The sequence below is a fragment of the Arvicola amphibius genome, chromosome 3 (assembly GCF_903992535.2).
Source record: "Arvicola amphibius chromosome 3, mArvAmp1.2, whole genome shotgun sequence".
In the NCBI taxonomy this organism is placed as follows: Eukaryota; Metazoa; Chordata; class Mammalia; order Rodentia; family Cricetidae; genus Arvicola; species Arvicola amphibius.
The window spans coordinates 162,909,722-162,927,949 of record NC_052049.1 but is presented as its reverse complement, the minus strand read 5'-3'; the positions used below and the strand labels follow the sequence as shown (position 1 = coordinate 162,927,949).

The 18,228-nt window shown below is 49.7% G+C and overlaps 3 protein-coding genes across 3 annotated transcripts in view; 1 reads left to right on the top strand and 2 right to left on the bottom strand.

Annotated features, from left to right (window-relative positions):
* Positions 1–4,488: 4,488 nt before the first annotated feature.
* LOC119810128 (MLV-related proviral Env polyprotein-like) lies at positions 4,489–6,623 on the bottom strand. The gene has a single exon (XM_038323462.2). The coding sequence runs from the start codon at positions 6,481–6,483 to the stop codon at positions 4,504–4,506; it is 1,980 nt and encodes a 659-aa protein (XP_038179390.1). The 5' UTR covers positions 6,484–6,623; the 3' UTR covers positions 4,489–4,503.
* Positions 6,624–6,679: 56 nt separating this feature from the next.
* LOC119809451 lies at positions 6,680–9,942 on the bottom strand. The gene is made up of 3 exons (XM_042054736.1): positions 8,609–9,942; positions 7,071–7,349; positions 6,680–6,793 (listed from the first exon to the last, which is right to left on the bottom strand). The coding sequence occupies exons 1-3, from the start codon at positions 9,896–9,898 to the stop codon at positions 6,680–6,682; spliced, it is 1,683 nt and encodes a 560-aa protein (XP_041910670.1). The 5' UTR covers positions 9,899–9,942.
* A 3,122-nt stretch (positions 9,943–13,064) lies between these two features.
* The window catches only part of LOC119809450, a 29,856-nt gene continuing 24,692 nt past the window's right edge, over positions 13,065–18,228 (top strand). Inside the window, exons 1-2 of the mRNA XM_038322255.1 lie at positions 13,065–13,244; positions 14,987–15,139. Of these exons, the coding sequence (XP_038178183.1) occupies positions 13,065–13,244; positions 14,987–15,139 (333 nt within the window). The remainder of the gene's footprint in view (positions 13,245–14,986; positions 15,140–18,228) is intronic.

Sequence of the window (18,228 nt, the reverse complement as noted above, 5' to 3'; positions counted from 1 at the left end):
TCCAACTCTTGGCAGCAGTGTGATGCTAGTTCTGAGAAGGTGTCACAGCCCTGGGAACTCTCTGAGGGCTTGGGGGTGTCCACTAAGAGAGGGCCCCTGCCGAACAAGTCTGAGAAAGCCCGGCACCAACAGGATCAGCAGGGTGGCGGGTCTGGAAGGCTAGAAGCAGATGCAGTGACAAATTCCTGTCTGCAGCTGCAGCTTGTGTTGGAGGCCGAGGCAGGAGTGAGCCCCTCTGCTCCCCGCCTTTGGCTGAGGCTTAGCAGCTGATTTCCATGAGCTCCCTGCCCAGGGCAGAAACCTTGCGTGCAAGTGTCTGGGTCCCAGTCTTCTTTTCTCCTCCTCCTCCATCGGCTTCTCATCGCGTCTCCCATTCCTGCAGCCCCAGAACGCGTGGGTTATGGAGCACCAGCTGGACAATGAGTGGCCGGATGTGGATATACAAATAAGGTTGGGAATGGGACCAATCAGGGAAGAGCTGTCAAACTGACCTGATCGCTCTGATGATCTCCACGGTTCACCATCTGCTGCTTTTTCAGCTTTACTGCTGTGCTCCAGGATCCAACTGATCAAGCAACGGAGCTGGCGAGATGGATCAATAGTTAAAAGTGCTTCTGCAGAGGACAGGAGCTCAGCTCCCTGCACCCACATCAGCCAGTTCACAACAGCCTACAACTCCAGATCCAGGGGGATCTGATGCCTCTAGGCCCTGTGGGCATCTGCACTCATATGTCAATACTAAAATGTTTTTTTTTAAATGCTTCCAAGATCCCCCACAGAGCAGCCGCGAGCCTGGTGGGTGGGTCGCGGCGGGTAAAAGGCACATAGACACAGTAGGCAGGCATAGAACTGGACATTTATTACTTAGAGGAGAGAGAGAGCAGAGAAAGAAGGAGAGAGAGACAGAGACAGAGAGACAGAGTGACAGACAGAGAGACAGAGAGAGAGACAGACAGAGAGAGAGAGAGAGAAAGAGAGAGAGGAGAAGAGGGAAGGAGGGAGGGAGGGAGGGAGGGAGGGAGGGAGGGAGGGAGGGAGGGAGGGAGGGAGGGAGAAAGGAAGGGACGGAGGAGAAGAAATGATGATTATGTGACCGTTATGGAGGCAAGAAGTTCCACTGAGCTAAAAATCAAAGCAGGTCTGACTGGACCGTGGTCCTTTATGGAACTCTGTGGAGAATCGATTTCCACTCTTCAGCTTCCGGAAGCCACTCACATTTCCTGACTCCAGTGTCCCTTCCTCCACCTTTAGAGCCAACAGCTGCACCAAGTCCTCCTGGCATTTCTGACATCCTTCTTGGGTCTTATCTCTGTCCCTTACCGTGGACTGGGAGTTTCTCAGGCATGCCCGGATGGGGGAGTATAATAGTCCCTCAAGGTTTGGACCCCCAATCCAGTGTTTGTCCCCTAAGGCCTTTCCCCACTTCCTAAATCCTGAAAGTTCTTAACTCCGAAGCCATTGCCTACAGCAAGATTCTTTCAGCTCTCTTTGCCTTCAGCTTGTCCGGAGTCCCCGTCTCTATGGCAACAGAGGACGCAGGAAGCAGGATTGCAACACTTGGTGTTCAGCGCCTGCACCAAGCAGGGTGGCCAGGATTTCAAAGGTCCCCACGAGAACACCGCCCTCCCCACTCCATCCCCACCCCAGGACCTGCTCTGTATTCCCCCCACCACTGGGGTAGCTGGGATTCTCGGATGCTTCCTCAGGCTCTGATTGGAACTGCCTCAGACTGTGTCCTGTTTCTCGAGTGAGATGGGGTGGCAGTGGGGGAGCTGCCTTCAGATAAAATGATAAAGCCTGGCCGCACAGGTAAGAAAACTCTATAAGAGTACACCCATGGTTTATTGTGACTGACTTTAGAGCACCCAGGCCCCAACTTTGTAATTTATTTTAAAACGCCGCGAAGAAAAGTCACATTGTGCAACAAAGCTCACGTTGGGCTTATTGGAAGAGGAGAGAGAAGAGGCGAGTGGGGGGGGGGGGCTGAGATCAGTCCCTGGGGACAAGAGTGGCGGAAAAGGAAGAGAGGGAGGGCAGGCCAGTACAGACACCTGAATACCAACACCAACTGCATGCAGAAAGGACCTCAAAAACTGCTGCGGTAAAATATTATCCTGGGCAGGCCAGATGGCTCTGCACCTTTTGACAAGATAGCTGAACAACCAACCTGAGTTGGATCTCCAGAACCCACCAGAACGAATCATGGAAGCAGGGAATGGATTCCATAGAGTTGCTGTCTGATCTCTAGACAGGCATGGTGTCTCTCTGTCTCTATCTCTTTTTCTATCCTCTCTCCCTCCCTCCCTTTTTCCCTTCTCATTGAATAGTTTTAAATATTTTTGTTAATACTTTGAGAATTTCCTGTAATGTTTTCTTCATACTTGTCCCTCCTAACTCCTAGGGCTCCACCCTCACCTCCCCACCACCCAGTTCTGCCTTTTCTTCCTTTTGTTTCCCCATGAGTCCAGTGTTGCCGTGGTGTGAGGTAGACCTAAGGTTGGTTCCCCCTCTCCCAGCAGCAGTGAAATGCCAGGAGCTCCTCGGCTAGCAGTGGAATTTCATATGTGTGTCTGCTGTGGGCAGCAAGGTTTTGTTGAAGGCTCCAGCACCTCTGGCTTCTAGAACCTGGGTTTTTTTGTTGTTATTGTTGTTTTGTTTTGTTTTGTTTTTGCTTTTCGAGACAGTTTCTCTGTAGTTTTGGAGCCTGTCCTGGAACTAGCTGGCTTCAAACTCACCGAGATCCACCTGCCTCTGCCTCCGGAGTGCTGGGATTAAAGGCGGGTGCCACCACAGCTTGTAGAACCTGTATGGCCCTGACCTTTAGGGAAGAGTGTGTGTGATCTTCATAATCCATTTAGAGATAAGCATTCCAGTCTCTTATCAGGCACGCTTTCACCAAGTAAAGGTCTTTGTGTTCATTGTCTTCTGCTTCAGGAATCTCTGAAGGACTGGACAGGGCAATGGTGGCAATGGTGGGAGTTACCAACTACTTTATGATTGGATCTATTTATATATTTTTAGGGACAAGTGCTCTGTCTGCACATATGCCTACATGCCAGAAGAGGGCTTCAAACCCATTATAGATGGTTATGAGCCACAATGTGGTTGCTGGGAATTGAACTCAGGACCTCTGAAAGAGCAGCCAGTGCTCTTAACCTCTGAGCCATCTCTCCAGCCCCCTCTGACTGGATCTAATGGTCTCTCCATGAGGGGAAACTTCTACCTGACATTGCTAAGGGAACCAAGAACGTATAGCTAGATAGGTTATAGGTCCTAGAGGAGAAGCATAATACTATCATTCTCCTTCTGCTGGTCGTCACTCTGGAAATGAGACTGCGGACATAGGCTGAGGGGTAGGAGTCAGGGCAGCTTTGCCCAAGGAAACTCAGGAGAATCTCAGCTACCCTGGAGGAGGGGAAGCACAGAACAGGTCCTGTGGGGTGTGGAGTGAGGAGGGCAGTATCCTGGTGATATCTTTGCTTGGGCCTTTGAATACATGAATCTGTGGGTATAGTAGTAAGTCATTAGGAGCAATTTTAAAGATATATATTATCCCCTAGGATCTATAACCTATCTTCTATATAGTCTTAGCCCCATAAACAAAGTCAAGCATAAGTTCCACCTCATGAATTAGACATTAGATCCAATCAAACATAGTTGGTAACTTCTACAACATTCATGCCACTATTGCGCCAGTCAGCAATACCTTGTTAGGCCATCCATTTAAATAAAATATTAAAAAAAAAAAAACCCTACTTGTTGGGCTCAATAGAAGGCACTTGCCAGCAAGCTTAGAGACTTGATTTTAATTCTCAAACCCACATGACAAAAACAGAGGCTTGACTACTGTAAACTGTCCTCTGACCTCCACACCCTCGCTGTGGCACACTGGAATTCACACTTACACCATGGCCAGCATAGCCACGGGCAAGACAGGGACCTGGACAGGAGGTGAAAGACCCCCGAAATGGGTTGTCTTCCAGTCTGGGAAGACCCTCCCAAGGAACAGCGAGACCACTCTTCGGATGCAAAAAGCAAGAGGCTTTATTCAGATACACAGGTACCTGGGGCGACTTAGTCTCTCGGAGGACTAGCGCGCCTTTAGGCTGGAGCAGTGGGTTTTTATAGGGTCGGGGAGCAAAAGCGCGGGTACAGAAGTGAGAAGCGTAGTTACAGGGTTCTGATTGGACAATTTAAATAAGGCTCGGGACAGCAGGGTACCTTCCAGGGGTTTCCAAGAAATCAGATATGCAAGTTAACTTCGTTTATCTAGGGTACCAGCTGTTTCTGTTCCCTTGCTCATGGCCGGGTGTCTGACCACAGATATCCTGCTTGGCCCCCACCGCCCTTGCTTTTCTGAGCTGAACTTTAACTGAGCTTCCCTGTCCTCTGCGCTGGTAAAATTTCATGCCTTGCGAAATGGCGTTACTGCTGCTAGCTGCTATTATTGAGTGGGGGTCTTTCATTCCCCCCTTTTCCTTTAAACTGAATAAAATCCTTTATTCAGCTGACTCGGTTTTCTACATCTTCAGGGTCAAACTGTTTAAGTTGGTGGTATTGTTGGGTCAAGACCAAGGCCTGTATAACTGACAGCCTGTCTTTCATGAACTGAACCAGACGGTTGAGGATACAAGGCCCGAACAGCAAGATTAACAGTATGATTATGAGGGGGCCCATTATGGAGGAGATTAGGGTGGTAAACCATGGAGATCTGTTGAACCAACCCTCGAACCAACCTTGTTGTGACTCAAATAACTGCTGTCTCTGCTTGAGTCGTTCCCTGAGTTTTGCCATATTGTCCCTGACTACACCTGTGTGATCAGCATAGAAGCAACATTCCTCTTTTAGGGCTGCGCAAAGCCCCCCTTGCTGTAGGAATAGAACATCCAACCCCCGTCTGTTCTGCAGGAACACTTCGGATAAGGAAGTCAAGGACTTTTCTAAGGCACTGACTGATTCCTCCAAGGCCTTGATATCTGTGTGCATGACTGCTTGTAATTGTTGGAACTGTTGGGTCTCAACTAGTGCAGCGGTCCCTGTTCCCACTCCCGCAGCTATTCCCCCTACTGTCAGTCCTCCCAGCATAAGGGCCAGTGTGAGGGACACTGGTTCCCGTCTAATTCGTGGCCTCTCTTCAAATTGTTCATAAATATATGAAGGGGTATGATAGGTTACTCTGGGCCATAGCTCTATTAACACGCAATAGTCAGAGGTTGTGTTAAGGACCGTAAGGGAAACACAGGGAGTGAGACCCGTACTGCATGCCCAGTAGGTTCCATTGGGTGCCACCAGATATCCAGTGGAGGAAGTCTGAAGTGGATGGGTACTGTTGCACAGTGACTCGTGGGTTTTAGGGACTCCTCCCACACAGGTCCCTCGACCCGATACCTCTGACAGGGTAAGTTTATGTTGGGAGGGGGATGTACAATAGGCCGTGGCTTCAGTTTGGTTGGTATAATTGCCAATTATAGCTACTCCCTCATAGTATGGGGGCCTCGAAACCAGACATAGCCAGCATTCCTCGGTCAAGTTTGGACTGGTATAGTTGAGGGTCGAGTATGCCCCCTGGATTAGATTGAGGAGTCTGTCCCCTGTACCCTGCAGAGGAGTTGGAGTATTATTGTGTGAAGATGGGGCCAAGGTAGTGGAGGGATTTTGGGCGGGAACTGGTCTGGGTCTGGGAGGGGGTGCTGGCTGAGAAGGGGGCTTCTGTTCTGACAAGACCGCGTTTGGCCCGACAGCTACTGTTGATGAGACAGAAGCTATTTGCCTCGTTAAGGAGAATATAGTGACAGGGTCATATCCTGAGCGATAGAGACGCAGTCCCCAGGACTTGGGACCATCCCAGACTGCTGTTTTGCCTTGGGCGGTAAAGTCGAGGATCAGAGGATTGCATCTGCCTCCTAAGGTGGCCCCCGTAACATTTTTAGTCAAGGAGTCATAACAGGGGCCACACCAGTCCTTGCTGCATACCCAAGGTCCTGCACCCGTGTAACCAGGGGTGGTTCCTCGCTTAAGGGTGATTAGGTCCCAGGAAGAGGATGGCTTCCAGTAGGCGTCTCCGGTGGTTTCGCAGCCCCATTGGGCACAGTACCCATCTGCGGGCCCCCCGCATTCTTTTCTAAAGTTTTGACCTGGGCACACATAGAAATCCCTGGCTCTTGTTCCATGCCGTCCCCCAGGGTGGTGGCAGCCATACCCGGAGAATGGCTCCTGGTCTGATGGATTCCATGAATCCCCCACTAGGTCACAGAGGTCAAAGTATAGGGTTGGAAAGACATCTTTCGTGGTTTCCAGCATGGAGGTGGAATTGGCAACCTGTCCTGTCATAAGGTTAGTGACTCTCCAAGTTATATTATAAACTGTATGAGGGCTCTTGGCTTCCCCCCCCTCTCCCAGTCCTAGCAGGGCCCATAAAATGATTAGGGGGGCTCCCGAGTAAGTCTTATCTTTAGAGGGTTTTGAGAACGTTGAACCTTCCATGATGATTCTGATGTTTTCTCGTCCGGTCGGGCCGCTTTTACGTGGGAGGCGTGGACCCAGGCCGCAATGCCGTCGACCTTGAGAGCAGTCGGAGTAGTCAGCAGCACAGTGTAGGGTCCCTTCCAACGGGGTTCCAAATTCTTAGTCCGATGTCTGCGGACCCAAACCGCGTCACCAATTTGGTAGTTGTGGGGTATCACTGGTCTGTCCAGCTGGTCTTTGTAAGCGGCAGCAAGTGGCTTCCAGACTTCTCTCTGCACGGCCTGGAGTGCCTGTAAGTGAGCTTGCAAAGAGGGACTGTTAGCAAAGTCTGAAATATCGGGGTCAAAAAAATTAATGAGGGGCGGGGGCGCCCCATATAATATCTCAAAAGGAGTAAGTCCATGAGGTCCTGGAGTGTTGTGGGCACGATAAAGGGCTAGGGGTAGTAGGAGTACCCAATCTCTAGTGCCAGTTGCAAGCGTTAATTTAGTTAGAGTCTCCTTGATTGTTCTATTCATCCTCTCTACCTGTCCTGAACTTTGGGGTCGGTAAGCACAATGTAATTTCCAATCAATCCCCAAGAGCTTGGCCACCAACTGACTTACCTGGGAGACAAAGGCGGGCCCATTGTCGGTTCCCAGTACCTGGGGCATGCCGTACCTGGGGAAAATCTCTTCCAACAGCTTCTTGGTCACTATCTTGGCTGTTTCATGTTTGGTCGGGTAGGCTTCTACCCATCCGGAGAAGGTGTCAACAAATACCAACAGATATTTGTATCCATATTGTCCAGGCTTAATTTCAGTGAAATCAATTTCCCAATGGGTACCTGGTCGGTGTCCTCGTACCCGGATTCCTGTCCCGAATTTGGATTTTCCAGCATTGACCTGAGCGCATGCCCTGCAGGCATCAGCTACTTGTTGTAGGATTTTGTCTCTGCCTAGCAAATAATGGAAGCTTTCTTCTCTGTCTAGGAGAGTTTTCATTTTCCGAGGACTAAGGTGAGTCAGCTTGTGTAAATAATCTATCAGTTCGAAAGTCTGTTTCGTGGTAGTTTTCGGGGTAAAAACAGGGCTTTTAGTAAGGCCAAGATCTCGTTTTTGTTTTTAATTTCCTTGCCCTCGGATGTTAGCAGTCCCCGCCTCCGATAAATTTCCCCGTGGATGTGGGCAGTGGCAAAGGCGTACCGGCTATCAGTATAGACATTAAGCTTCTTACCTTCTGCCAGCTTGAGAGCCTGGGTGAGCGCAACGAGTTTAGCCCGCTGGGCAGAGGTTCCGGCTGGAAGGGCTTCTGCCCAGATTACCTCGGTTTCGGTGGTCACTGCAGCCCCGGCTCTTCGTTGACCATCTTTTAGAAAGCTGCTCCCGTCTGTATACCAGGTAAAATCAGCGTCCCGGAGGGGTTGATCCGTCAGGTCCGGTCTGGTCCCGTGCATTTCCGCAAGGATCTCGAGGCAATTGTGTTTCGCCCCTCCCTCCGGCAAAGGGAGCAGGGTTGCAGGGTTTAGGGTTACCACAGGTCCGAAGTGCACCCGGTCCGTATCCAGAGCATGGCTTGGTAGTGGGTCATGCGGGCATTAGAGAGCCAACGGTCTGGAGGCTGCTTAACCAAGGCTTCCACCGCATGAGGTGCCAGGATAGTCAATGGCTGGCCCAGAGTTAGTTTACCCGCGTCCTTGGTAAGGACTGCAATCGCCGCTACCATTCGCAGGCAGGGCGGCCATCCTGAAGGTTTTGGGTCAACACAGAGTGTTGAGCCCCAGTGTCCACCAGGAAGGTGACTGGCTGCCCCCCGACGTCAAGAGTTATCCTGGGCTCAGGGGGGGGGCTCCTGACCCTGACCCCCCTAGTCTTCCAAGGTTAGGAGGGAGGTCTGGGGTCGCGGCTTTCGGGGCCCTTTCGGTCTTTTAGGGCAGTCTTTAACCCAGTGTCCTTTTTCTTTACAGTACGCGCATTGGTCCTTCTCCACCTGGGGCCCCCTCCGGTCTCCCTCCTGTCTACCCTGTCTTTGACTGGAAACTACGGTGGCCAAGAGTTTGCTCATCTCCTTATGTCTCTTACGGTCCCTTTCTTTCCTCTGCCTCCTTTCTAAGACGGTCCTCCCTTTCTTCTGGAGTCTCTCTCTTATTGTAAATTCTTTCTGCCTCCTTTAGTAGGTCCCTGAGCGAACTCTCCCTTAAGTTTTCTAGGTGCTCGAGTCTGCGTTTGATATCCGGAGCAGATTGCCAAATGAAAGACATAGCTACGCTAGTTTCTTGCCCTGGATCTTCTGGGTCATAAGGGGTGTATCTACGATAGGCTTCTTTGAGTCGCTCTAAGAACGCTGAGGGAGTTTCTCCTGGTCCCTGCAATACCTGTTTAACTTTAGCCAGGTTGGTGGGGCGTCGGCCTGCCCCATGGAGACCCGCTATGAGCAACTGGCGATAGAGAATTAGGTGATTCCTACCTTCCTGGGTGGTGAAGTCCCAGTTGGGACGTTCGAGGGGAAAAGCGGCATCTATTTCATTAGGCAGCTGGGTGGGACGTCCGTTTGTTCCCCGAACCGCCTTTCGAGCCTCCAGGAGGACTCTCTGCTTCTCCTCCGAAGTCAGCAAAGTCTGCAGTAATTGTTGGCAATCATCCCAGGTGGGCTGATGAGTAATCAGGACCGACTCAATTAGAGCAGTCAGCCTAACTGGGTCTTCAGAAAAAGAGGGATTGTTATTTTTCCAGTTATATAGGTCGGAGGAGGAGAACGGCCAGTATTGTAGTTGGCCATTTCCTCCGGTCCGGAGAGGGAATGCCTGAGAGGAAGTAGAATCCGCGGCCAGCTGCTGGTCTCGCCGTCCCCTTAAGCGGGCTGCCATGGGGGACGGAGCAGCGGGAGATGGCGCGGCAGGCCCCTCGTTTTCATCGGTCGAGTCGGCCACCTGAGGCGGGAGGGCCTGTTCTCGGTAGGGAGGGGGGTCCTCCGTGAGGAGGTCTACCAATAGGTCATCCCCCGCGGGCAGAACCTGCGGAGGAGGAGGTTTGATTTTTGAGGGGTCAGTAAGAGTCGGATATAGAGATGAGCGGGATGGGGGTCCTGTTGGAGTGGGGAGGAGTGGAGGGGGTAAGGAGGGAGCAGACGGAGGAAGTGGGGGTGTGGGAGGGACAAAAGGCTTAACCCATGGTGGTGGATCATATGCCATTGCTTCCCAAGTCACGATGTAGGCAACTTGGTCTGGGTGCCCATGAGGGCCGGGGTCCATCACTTTGGCTTTGACCTGTGAAATATTAGTAAGGTCGAATGTACCATCCCTCGGCCAGCCCACGTTAAACGTGGGCCATTCAGACGAACAGAAAGTGACCCAACGCCTTTTTCGGACTTCCACGGACTGGTTGTTCGCAATGTCCTGGACGTCCCTCCAGTGCTGTAAAGTTAGACTCAAAGGGGTAATTAAGGACTGTCCCATATTTTCAAACACGGACACAGACAAAACCAAACAAAAGAACAGAAAACCAATAACAAAGCAACAAAATCGCGCAGCGCGGCTTCGGCGTAGAACCGAGAGCAAAGTCTGAGTTGGAGATAGCGAGAGTCCGGATCTCTCTACTCCCAGAAGAACCACGTGCCCTTCTGGCTGCGGAGGAGCTCCAAACAGCCCAATCCGGGGGGGGGGGGGTCACTGAATACGGACGGGTCACGAATCGGACCCCAGATGCCCTCGGGACGTCTCCCAGGGCTGCAGTCGGGAGTACGAACTCGTCAGTTCCTCCACGGGTCCGCCAAATACAGATCTAGTCAGCTAACTAGTGCAGATACTGGCGCAGGCGCAAACATAAAAAAACACAATACAGACAGTCACATAAAGCGATCGCTGGCCAGCTTACCTCCCGGTGGTGGGTCGGTGGTCCCTGGGCAGGGGTCTCCTCATCCCGGACGAGCCCCCACATGAAAGACCCCCGAAATGGGTTGTCTTCCAGTCTGGGAAGACCCTCCCAAGGAACAGCGAGACCACTCTTCGGATGCAAAAAGCAAGAGGCTTTATTTAGATACACAGGTACCTGGGGCGACTTAGTCTCTCGGAGGACTAGCGCGCCTTTAGGCTGGAGCAGTGGGTTTTTATAGGGTCGGGGAGCAAAAGCGCGGGTACAGAAGCGAGAAGCGTAGTTACAGGGTTCTGATTGGACAATTTAAATAAGGCTCGGGACAGCAGGGTACCTTCCAGGGGTTTCCAAGAAATCAGATATGCAAGTTAACTTCGTTTATCTAGGGTACCAGCTGTTTCTGTTCCCTTGCTCATGGCCGGGTGTCTGACCACAGATATCCTGCTTGGCCCCCACCGCCCTTGCTTTTCTGAGCTGAACTTTAACTGAGCTTCCCTGTCCTCTGCGCTGGTAAAATTTCATGCCTTGCGAAATGGCGTTACTGCTGCTAGCTGCTATTATTGAGTGGGGGTCTTTCAGAGGGTCATTCTACACAGAGACATAAGACTCTGGATTTACTTCAGGAGTGAAGAGTTGAGTTTTTTTCCCATTCCCTTTGCTGTTTATATAGCCTCTAGCATGCACAACTTGAGCAGAAAGCCTTTAGGACCCTGTATCGGAGTTCCTTTGTCTACTCTTTGCTGTTCTTGCGGCCTCAGTTGCATCAGAGTCCTCCTTAGACATTACCTCATCCTGCAGCTTTCCTCAGGTAGCTGTATCTTGGTCAGGTTCTGTGCCTGAGAAAGGAATTATAGAACTTCTGGATGAACGGACACAATATATAATTTTTAAAAGCATTAATTTCTTTTGCAGAGTCTGGGCATGTGTTGTTTGTCTGTCAGTAAATACTGAGCAGCAGCTGGTAAAAAAAATACTCCCTAGAGCAAACAATCCTGCAGACTTGCTAGTGGACATCAGTCTGGGCTACGGTAACAAAGCACCAAGTGTAGACTGGCTGCTTTAAGGAACAGAAGGCCAGGCTGTGGTGACACACGCCTTTAGTCCCAGCACTTGGGAGGCAGAGGCAGGCGGATATCTGTGAGGCCAGCCTGATCTACAGAGCAGGTTCCAGGACAGCCAGGACTGTTATACAGAGAAACCCTGTCTGTAACACCCGATTCTGTGTTACCCCCTCGGTACAGTTCGCGCGCCACTGTACCGTACGCGAGTCGGACAAGGGCCTGGAGATTGAAAGAACACACAAAGAGACCTGGGTCATTCGAAAGGAGGTCAGCCGAATGCCGTTTATTTAGCCTTGGGGAAAATCTTAAATACCCCACTCCTGCCCAAGGAATTCCATCCAGGCAGGTGGGAAATTACCATATCTAGCTGCTGCACAAGGACTTCCACCTAGGCAGGTGGGAAATTACCATACCAACAATAGAGTCAACAATGCCCTACAGCAAATCACCAGGCCAGGGCAGAGGGAGCACAGGAACAAACAGGATGCTTAGTCATCTTACCAGAAACTGTCCTCAAGATGAGCCCCAGGAACAAGGGCAGACCCGGGCCCTACACCTGTCAAGAAGAAGAGAAGGAGGAAGAAGAGGAGGAGGAGGAGGAGAGGAGGGAAAGTGGGAGCTGAGGCAGAGGTAGGCAGATCTCTGTGAGTTCGAGGCCAGCCTGGTCTACAGAGCAAGTTCCAGAACAGCCAAGGCTACACAGAGAACCCCTGTCTTGATAAACAAACAGCAAAAAAAAAAAAAAAAAAAAGAAGAAGAAAAGAAAGGGGAAAATGGAAGGAAGGAGGGAGGGAGGGAGGGAGGAAGGAAGGGAGAGAGGAAGGAAGGACACCCCCCCTCCCGAGGTTGAGGCAAGCAGCTGGCGCTCCTGATTGAGCTTTCTTGCCACAGATGAGTTTCCCATGGCAGAACTTTGCTTCCCTTTCCCACAAAAGGAACTTTTGTATTATGAGATAAACAATAGTAATGGTTGTTGGAAATGGTGAATTTCTAGCTGTCCTCAAAGTCATGTGTTCTCAGTCTTGGAATGTTCTACTGTCCTTCTTCATCCTTGTCAGAGTTAGAGGGTCCAGCCCACCCCCAGGCAGGGGTCTTGGAGGCCACCTGATGTAAACGGGCTTAGCTCTGAAGGGAGGGGGCCTTGAAGAACCATCTTCACAGTGAACTTAAATGGCATATGACAATTTAGCAATATAATGTGCATCCTAAATGCCTGTTTTTTTTTTTCAGTATTGAATCCGTGGCCTCATGCACACTAGACACACACTTTACAGTTAAACTATATTCCCAGCTCAAAGTCCACATTCTGAACCATGTCAGTAGATACAGTCTGGCAGGAACTGAATCAGTAAAGAGAACCATGCCGCTTTAAAGCCAGTGTATCCGCATTAATAGGTACTGAATAGTATCGTGAATTCATATTATTGCCCCTCCTCATATCTGAGTCCATGGGCACTGCACTCAATATAAAGAAAGAAACAAAAATATGTACGCATGACTATGGAAATTGGAGATTGAACGGCTCTGTAGTGGCTCTAACTCCACTCACTAGGGCCACTTAGGATAAGCGAAGCCTCTAAGATTCTTGGAGAAGAGCGCACAACAGTGTTTTCTGGATTTCAAGGGTGAGGCACAATTTCAGCTTAAGTTATTGTTTTCAGAAGCCAAGTAGACTCACGCTGTAAAAACAATGCCAAGAGCAAAGAAAAGAAAAGAAAAACCCCAAGGGGCTCCCCCGTCAGTAGTTCCTGTTCTTCAGAAGTTTCTAAAGACATACCAGAAGCACTGCGTGCAGTCTGGGACGTCCCTGTGTCCCACCATCCAAAGGGACCTGAAGAACAGCATTGACAGAGAGCAGATCCTCAGGAAGGTGAGTGGGGGGGTCGGTCCCTGGGGTTCAGTCCAAAGCTGAAGCTCCACCAACTCGGCACTGCCCAACGGAGTGAAGTACACAGCTTTGCTCACTGGAGACCAAGGGCCTGGCCACTCTTCTGCCCCCTCCCCCAAACCACGCACCTGCCCCGCCCATGACTGCCAGAATGTGTTTGTAGGGGATTTGGGAGTTCCTCTTTAAGACCCCCCTCTTTCCGGACTCTGGCCTCTCTGAGGTGAACCCTCCTTCCCTCTAGCCTCTGCCAACCTCATCGGCCCTCTGGGTTTTTCTACTCCCTTCTTTTTTCAGCTGTCCCCACACACATCAGTTCCAGTGTGGGGCTCTCCACAACCATTCTTTTACAAATTCATGTGTACAGCTGGGAGGTGGTGGCGCAGACTAATCCCAGCACTCGGCAGGCAGAGGCAGGCGGATCTCTATGAGTTCAAGACCAGCCTGGTCTACAAGAGCTAGTTCCAGAACAGGCTCCAAAGCTACACAGAGAAACCCTGTCTCGGAAACAAAAATCATGTATATGTGTGTGTTCCCGGTTGTCTGTGTGTGCGCCACACATGTGCAGGTGCTGAAAGGTCAGAAGAGGCCATCAGATGCCCCGGGACTGTAGCTGCCCTGTGTGGATGCAGGAACCAAACGCTGGTCCCCTGTAAGAGGAGCAAGTGCTCCTAACTGTTGAGCCATCTCTCCAGCCTCACAATCACTCTTGGGGGGGGGGGTAAGATAATATTGGTTAATTTTTAAAAAGATTTTATTTTTCAGTTATGTGTATGGGGGAAGTGTACCAAGAAGCCATTGGAAATCCTGGAGCTGGAGTTACAGGACACTGTTAGCTGACTAACTTGCTCTAAGCCATCTCTCGAGAACATTAAGTTTTATTTTTACTATAGTTCTTATAATTAGCCTTCACCAAATTTTTTATTACAACCATCATCTGAAATACAATTAACATCCCATGTGGTTAGAAACAACTAAAGGGGCTGCATAAGTTGGAAGCTTGCTCAGATGGGGGTTCTCCATTTAATTATGAATATCAGTAAGAGCCTTGTGGGGGGCTGGAGAGGTAGGTCAGTGCTTGCTGGGCACTGGTGGCACATACCTTTAATCCCAGCACTCAGGAGGCAGAGGCAGGTGGATCTCTGTGAGTTCGAGGCCAGCCTAGTCTACAGAGCAAGTCCAGGACAGCCAGGGTCACACAGAGAAACCCTGTCTCAAAAAAACAAAAAGAAAAAAACAAACTTGCTGCTTGAAAAGATTGCCAAGATTGGTTCCCAGCACCAACGTGGAGGCTCCTATTAACTCCAGATTCAGGAAATCTGATGCCCTCTTCCAGCCTCCCAGGGCACTGCACACATGCACACAGACACACACACAGGCAGAACAAGCAGATACATAAAACTAGAATAGATAAGTCTTAAAAAATAAAAACCTTATGAATCGATCATTCTTATCCTTGCTATGTAAGATGCAATCCAATGGTTTCCCTGCCTTTCTAGTTCCTAAGAGAAAAAGAAAAGGCTGGCTGCACAAAGCTAAATTGATTTTGTGACCTAATAGAGGGCAGTAACGCTGACCCACAGAGCCGTGAGCTTGTCCATGGCAGGAATGCCATCAGCTGGGCCAGCACCATCCCACTACACAGGTGGTCCCTCAAGCAGTCGTCCAGTCTTCTGTTGGCGCGGTGTCTCTTGATGACGGCCACCTGTACTGTTCTTCCACTCCAGTTTACGCTCGTAAGAGCTGGTGACACCACAGCGAGCCACCCGCCTGTTTCCTTGGAGCCTTTGCTCATGGCTATTCGAGATGAGCGCTACACGCTGGGGAGGGAACTCTGCCTCTGGGGCCTTCAGCTGACCAATCCCGAGATCGCCAGGCTCGTGAGTGTGCTTTCGAGTTTCTTCAAACCTTAAGATCAAAACCAAGCTTGCAACACCCTGTATTCCAGATGTAGTTTATTTTTTTCTGACTTATTGATATTCTGCAAGATTTTCTTTCTTAAAAACATTATTTTAGTGAGATTCTTCAAACATATTTTAAATGAGTTCCTCATCTTAAATAAGTTTTAAATAAATTTTAAGTAAGTTCCACTTGTTTTTCTTTGAGGCAGAGTTTCTCTGTGTAGCCCTGGTTATCCTGCAACTCTGTAGACTAGGCTGACCTTAAACTCAGAAATCCTCCTGCCTCTGCCTCCTGAGTGCTGAGATTAAAGGTGTTAGCCACCACCACCCAGCAAGTTCCACTTTTTGAAGAAAATACGGAAAATGACAGAACTAATATCCATAAATCCACCTCCCAATTGTAATATACTCCTTTTAGATTAATATTTATTTATTTACTATGTATGCATTGTTCTGTCTGCACGTGTACCTGCAGGTCAGAAGAGGGCATCAGATCTCATTATGAATGGTTGTGAGACACCATGTGGTTGTTGGGAATCGAACTCAGGACCTATGGAAGAGCAGGCAGTGCTTTTACCTGCTGAGCCACTTCTCCAGCCCTAGATTAATTTTTTAAGAATTTATTTACTTAACACCGGGCAATGATGGCAATGCCTTTAATCCTAGCACACGGGAGGCAGAGGCAGGCGGATCTTTGTGCGTTCAAGGCCAGCCTGGTCTACAAGAGCTAGTTTCAGGAGGCTCCAAAGCTATAGAGAAACCCTGTCTCGAAAAACCAAAAAAAAAAAATTTACTTATTTAACTTTATGTGCATGAATGTTTCACCTGCCAGCATGTATGTGCTCCACATGCACCCCTGTTGGAGCTCCTGGAACTGCAGTTACAGATGGTTGAGATCTGCCATGTAGGTGCTGGGAATTGAACCCAAGTTTTCTGCAAGAGCAACAAGTGCTTTTAACCACTCTGCCATCTCTCCAGCCCCATAATATACTCTTTTAAATGAATAGAATGAGCAAATATTGACCAATATAATAGCCAAAGCGTTAGTCACCTCTTTTCCTCACCTACTTCCTAGGTGGGGCCTGCCTGAGGTAGATGTGTACCCACCATGCATACACTAACCTTTGTAGCAATATGCATGCATGTCGTCTTGTAGCGATATGCATGCATGTCGTCTTGTAGCGAAATGCATGCATGTTGTCTACATAAGTATGATTCTGTAAATCAGACTTTCACTCACATTCTGTTGTCAAGAATCACCCATGTTCAATAATTTTAACCGTTATTCTACATATAAACAATTATCGATTAACCTGCATTAGAAATTGAACATCCTTTATTGCAAATAAAAAGATTTTCACCGGAAAAGGTGAATCAGATAATTAAGATGAACTCTCGCTGAGAACTAGATAAGCTAAACACACATGTGCACATGCATACATGCGCAATCTCACACGATTCAAAGAAGGGTAGAGGTGGAGGTATCCCTAGGATATTTAATTTAAAAGAGGGTAGTTGAGGAACTTAGAAACATGATCAAGAAGCTAAACTGGGTGTCGTGGCACACACCTTCAATCCCAGTACTTAGGAGGCAGAGGCAGGAAGTTCCCTGTGACTTCCAGGTCAGTCTGGTCTACATAGCAAGTTCCAGGCTACCCAGGGCTATGTAGCGTGACCCTGTCTCAACAAATCAAAACCCAGAAAGAAAATTGAAAAGTTTGCCATTGGGCAAGGGAGAGATGGAGGAAAGAAGAAAGGGAGGGAGAGAGAGAGGGAGGGAGGGGAAAAAACTAACGGCACCTTTAGGAAAGAAGTGGATCATGTTCGTTTCCCTGCACTGAGGAGGAAGCGAGGGGGAGAAAGAATCAAAGCCGGTGAGAAGGAAAATGATTGACAGCAGAAGTCAGAGGGAATGCAGACGGAACAACACGAATGACTACCACTGCAAAGCCACAGAAACAGTGAAATAGACGCCATTACCAAGTGTCAGAGAGGATATAAAGCCACTGAACTTCCCACACTGAGAGAGGGTCCATACACAGCAGCTGCGTTGGAAGACTACATTGCAGTATCTCGATTCCAGCGTTTATTCTCCCTCTCTCGTTTTGTTTGTGTTGGTGGCGGTGGTGGATCGCAGTTTTTTGCTTTTTGTTTTTGAGACAGGGTCTCTCTCCAGCACCCCGGCCATTCCAGAACTCACGATGTAGACCAGGCTGGCTTCAAACCCAAAGGGATCTACCTGCCTCTGCCTCTCCAAGTGCTGGTTTTAAAGGTGTGAGCCACCACACCTGGCTAGGGCCTCCAGATTGAGAGGTTCACATCTCTAAGCCTTGAGAACTAGGGACCTACGGCTCCACCTTTCAAAGCTAGAGGCTGGCTGCTCTGAACGCTAATGGCAGAGACTACTGTTCTGGGCTTCTCAGACATCACCGAGCCGCTACTAACAGCCTCCAACTTTCAGCATCTCGACTCTGAGCTCACTCAGACTCTTGCTTCTGCCCTCGGCTCCCACCTGTGGCTTCTCACAGCGTCTCCTCTCCTACTCTTAGCTTCTCTGCCGTCCTAACAGCTCACTTTTTGTAGACTTGGCTAGCTCTAGATTCACACGGGGGCTCTGAGGCTTCACCACCACCTGCTGGGAGTATAGTTCTGAGTTTCGGAGGTCGGAGCCCTCAGCTCCTGGTGGCTTTCTGGAACCTTCAGCTCCCTTCTCACCGCCACTTTCAGCCTAGGCTGACTAATTTTATGTCAACTTGACACAGGCTGGAATCCTCTGAAAGGAGGAAACCTCAGTTCAGAAACTGCCTCATAAGATGGGGCTGTAGGCAAACCTGTAAGGCATTTTCTTAACTAGTGGTTGATGGGGGAAGGTCCAGCCCATTGTGGGAGGTGGCATCTCTGGGCTTCTGGTCCTGGGTTCTATAAGAAAGCAGGGTGAGCATGCCATGAGGAGAAAGGCAGGAAGCAGCAGCCCTCCAGATTCCTGCCCTGACTTCCGTCACCGATGGACGGTAAGGTAGAAGCATAAGCCAAGTGAAATCTCTCCCAAGTTGCTTTCGGCCAAGGTG

Bases quoted from the DNA above. Each gene is read 5' to 3' on its own strand.
- LOC119809451 (XM_042054736.1), bottom strand. From the start codon at position 9,898: ATGGGACAGTCCTTAATTACCCCTTTGAGTCTAACTTTACAGCACTGG. The intron at 7,350-8,608 runs GCAGAAAGAATT...GCATGCGCTCAG, and splicing joins TCAGGGACCTACTAAAGGAG to GTCAATGCTGGAAAATCCAA. The intron at 6,794-7,070 runs GTAAGTCAGTTG...CCGATATTTCAG, and splicing joins GGCCCGCCTTTGTCTCCCAG to ACTTTGCTAACAGTCCCTCT.
- LOC119810128 (XM_038323462.2), bottom strand. From the start codon at position 6,483: ATGGAAGGTTCAACGTTCTCAAAACCCTCTAAAGATAAGACTTACTCG.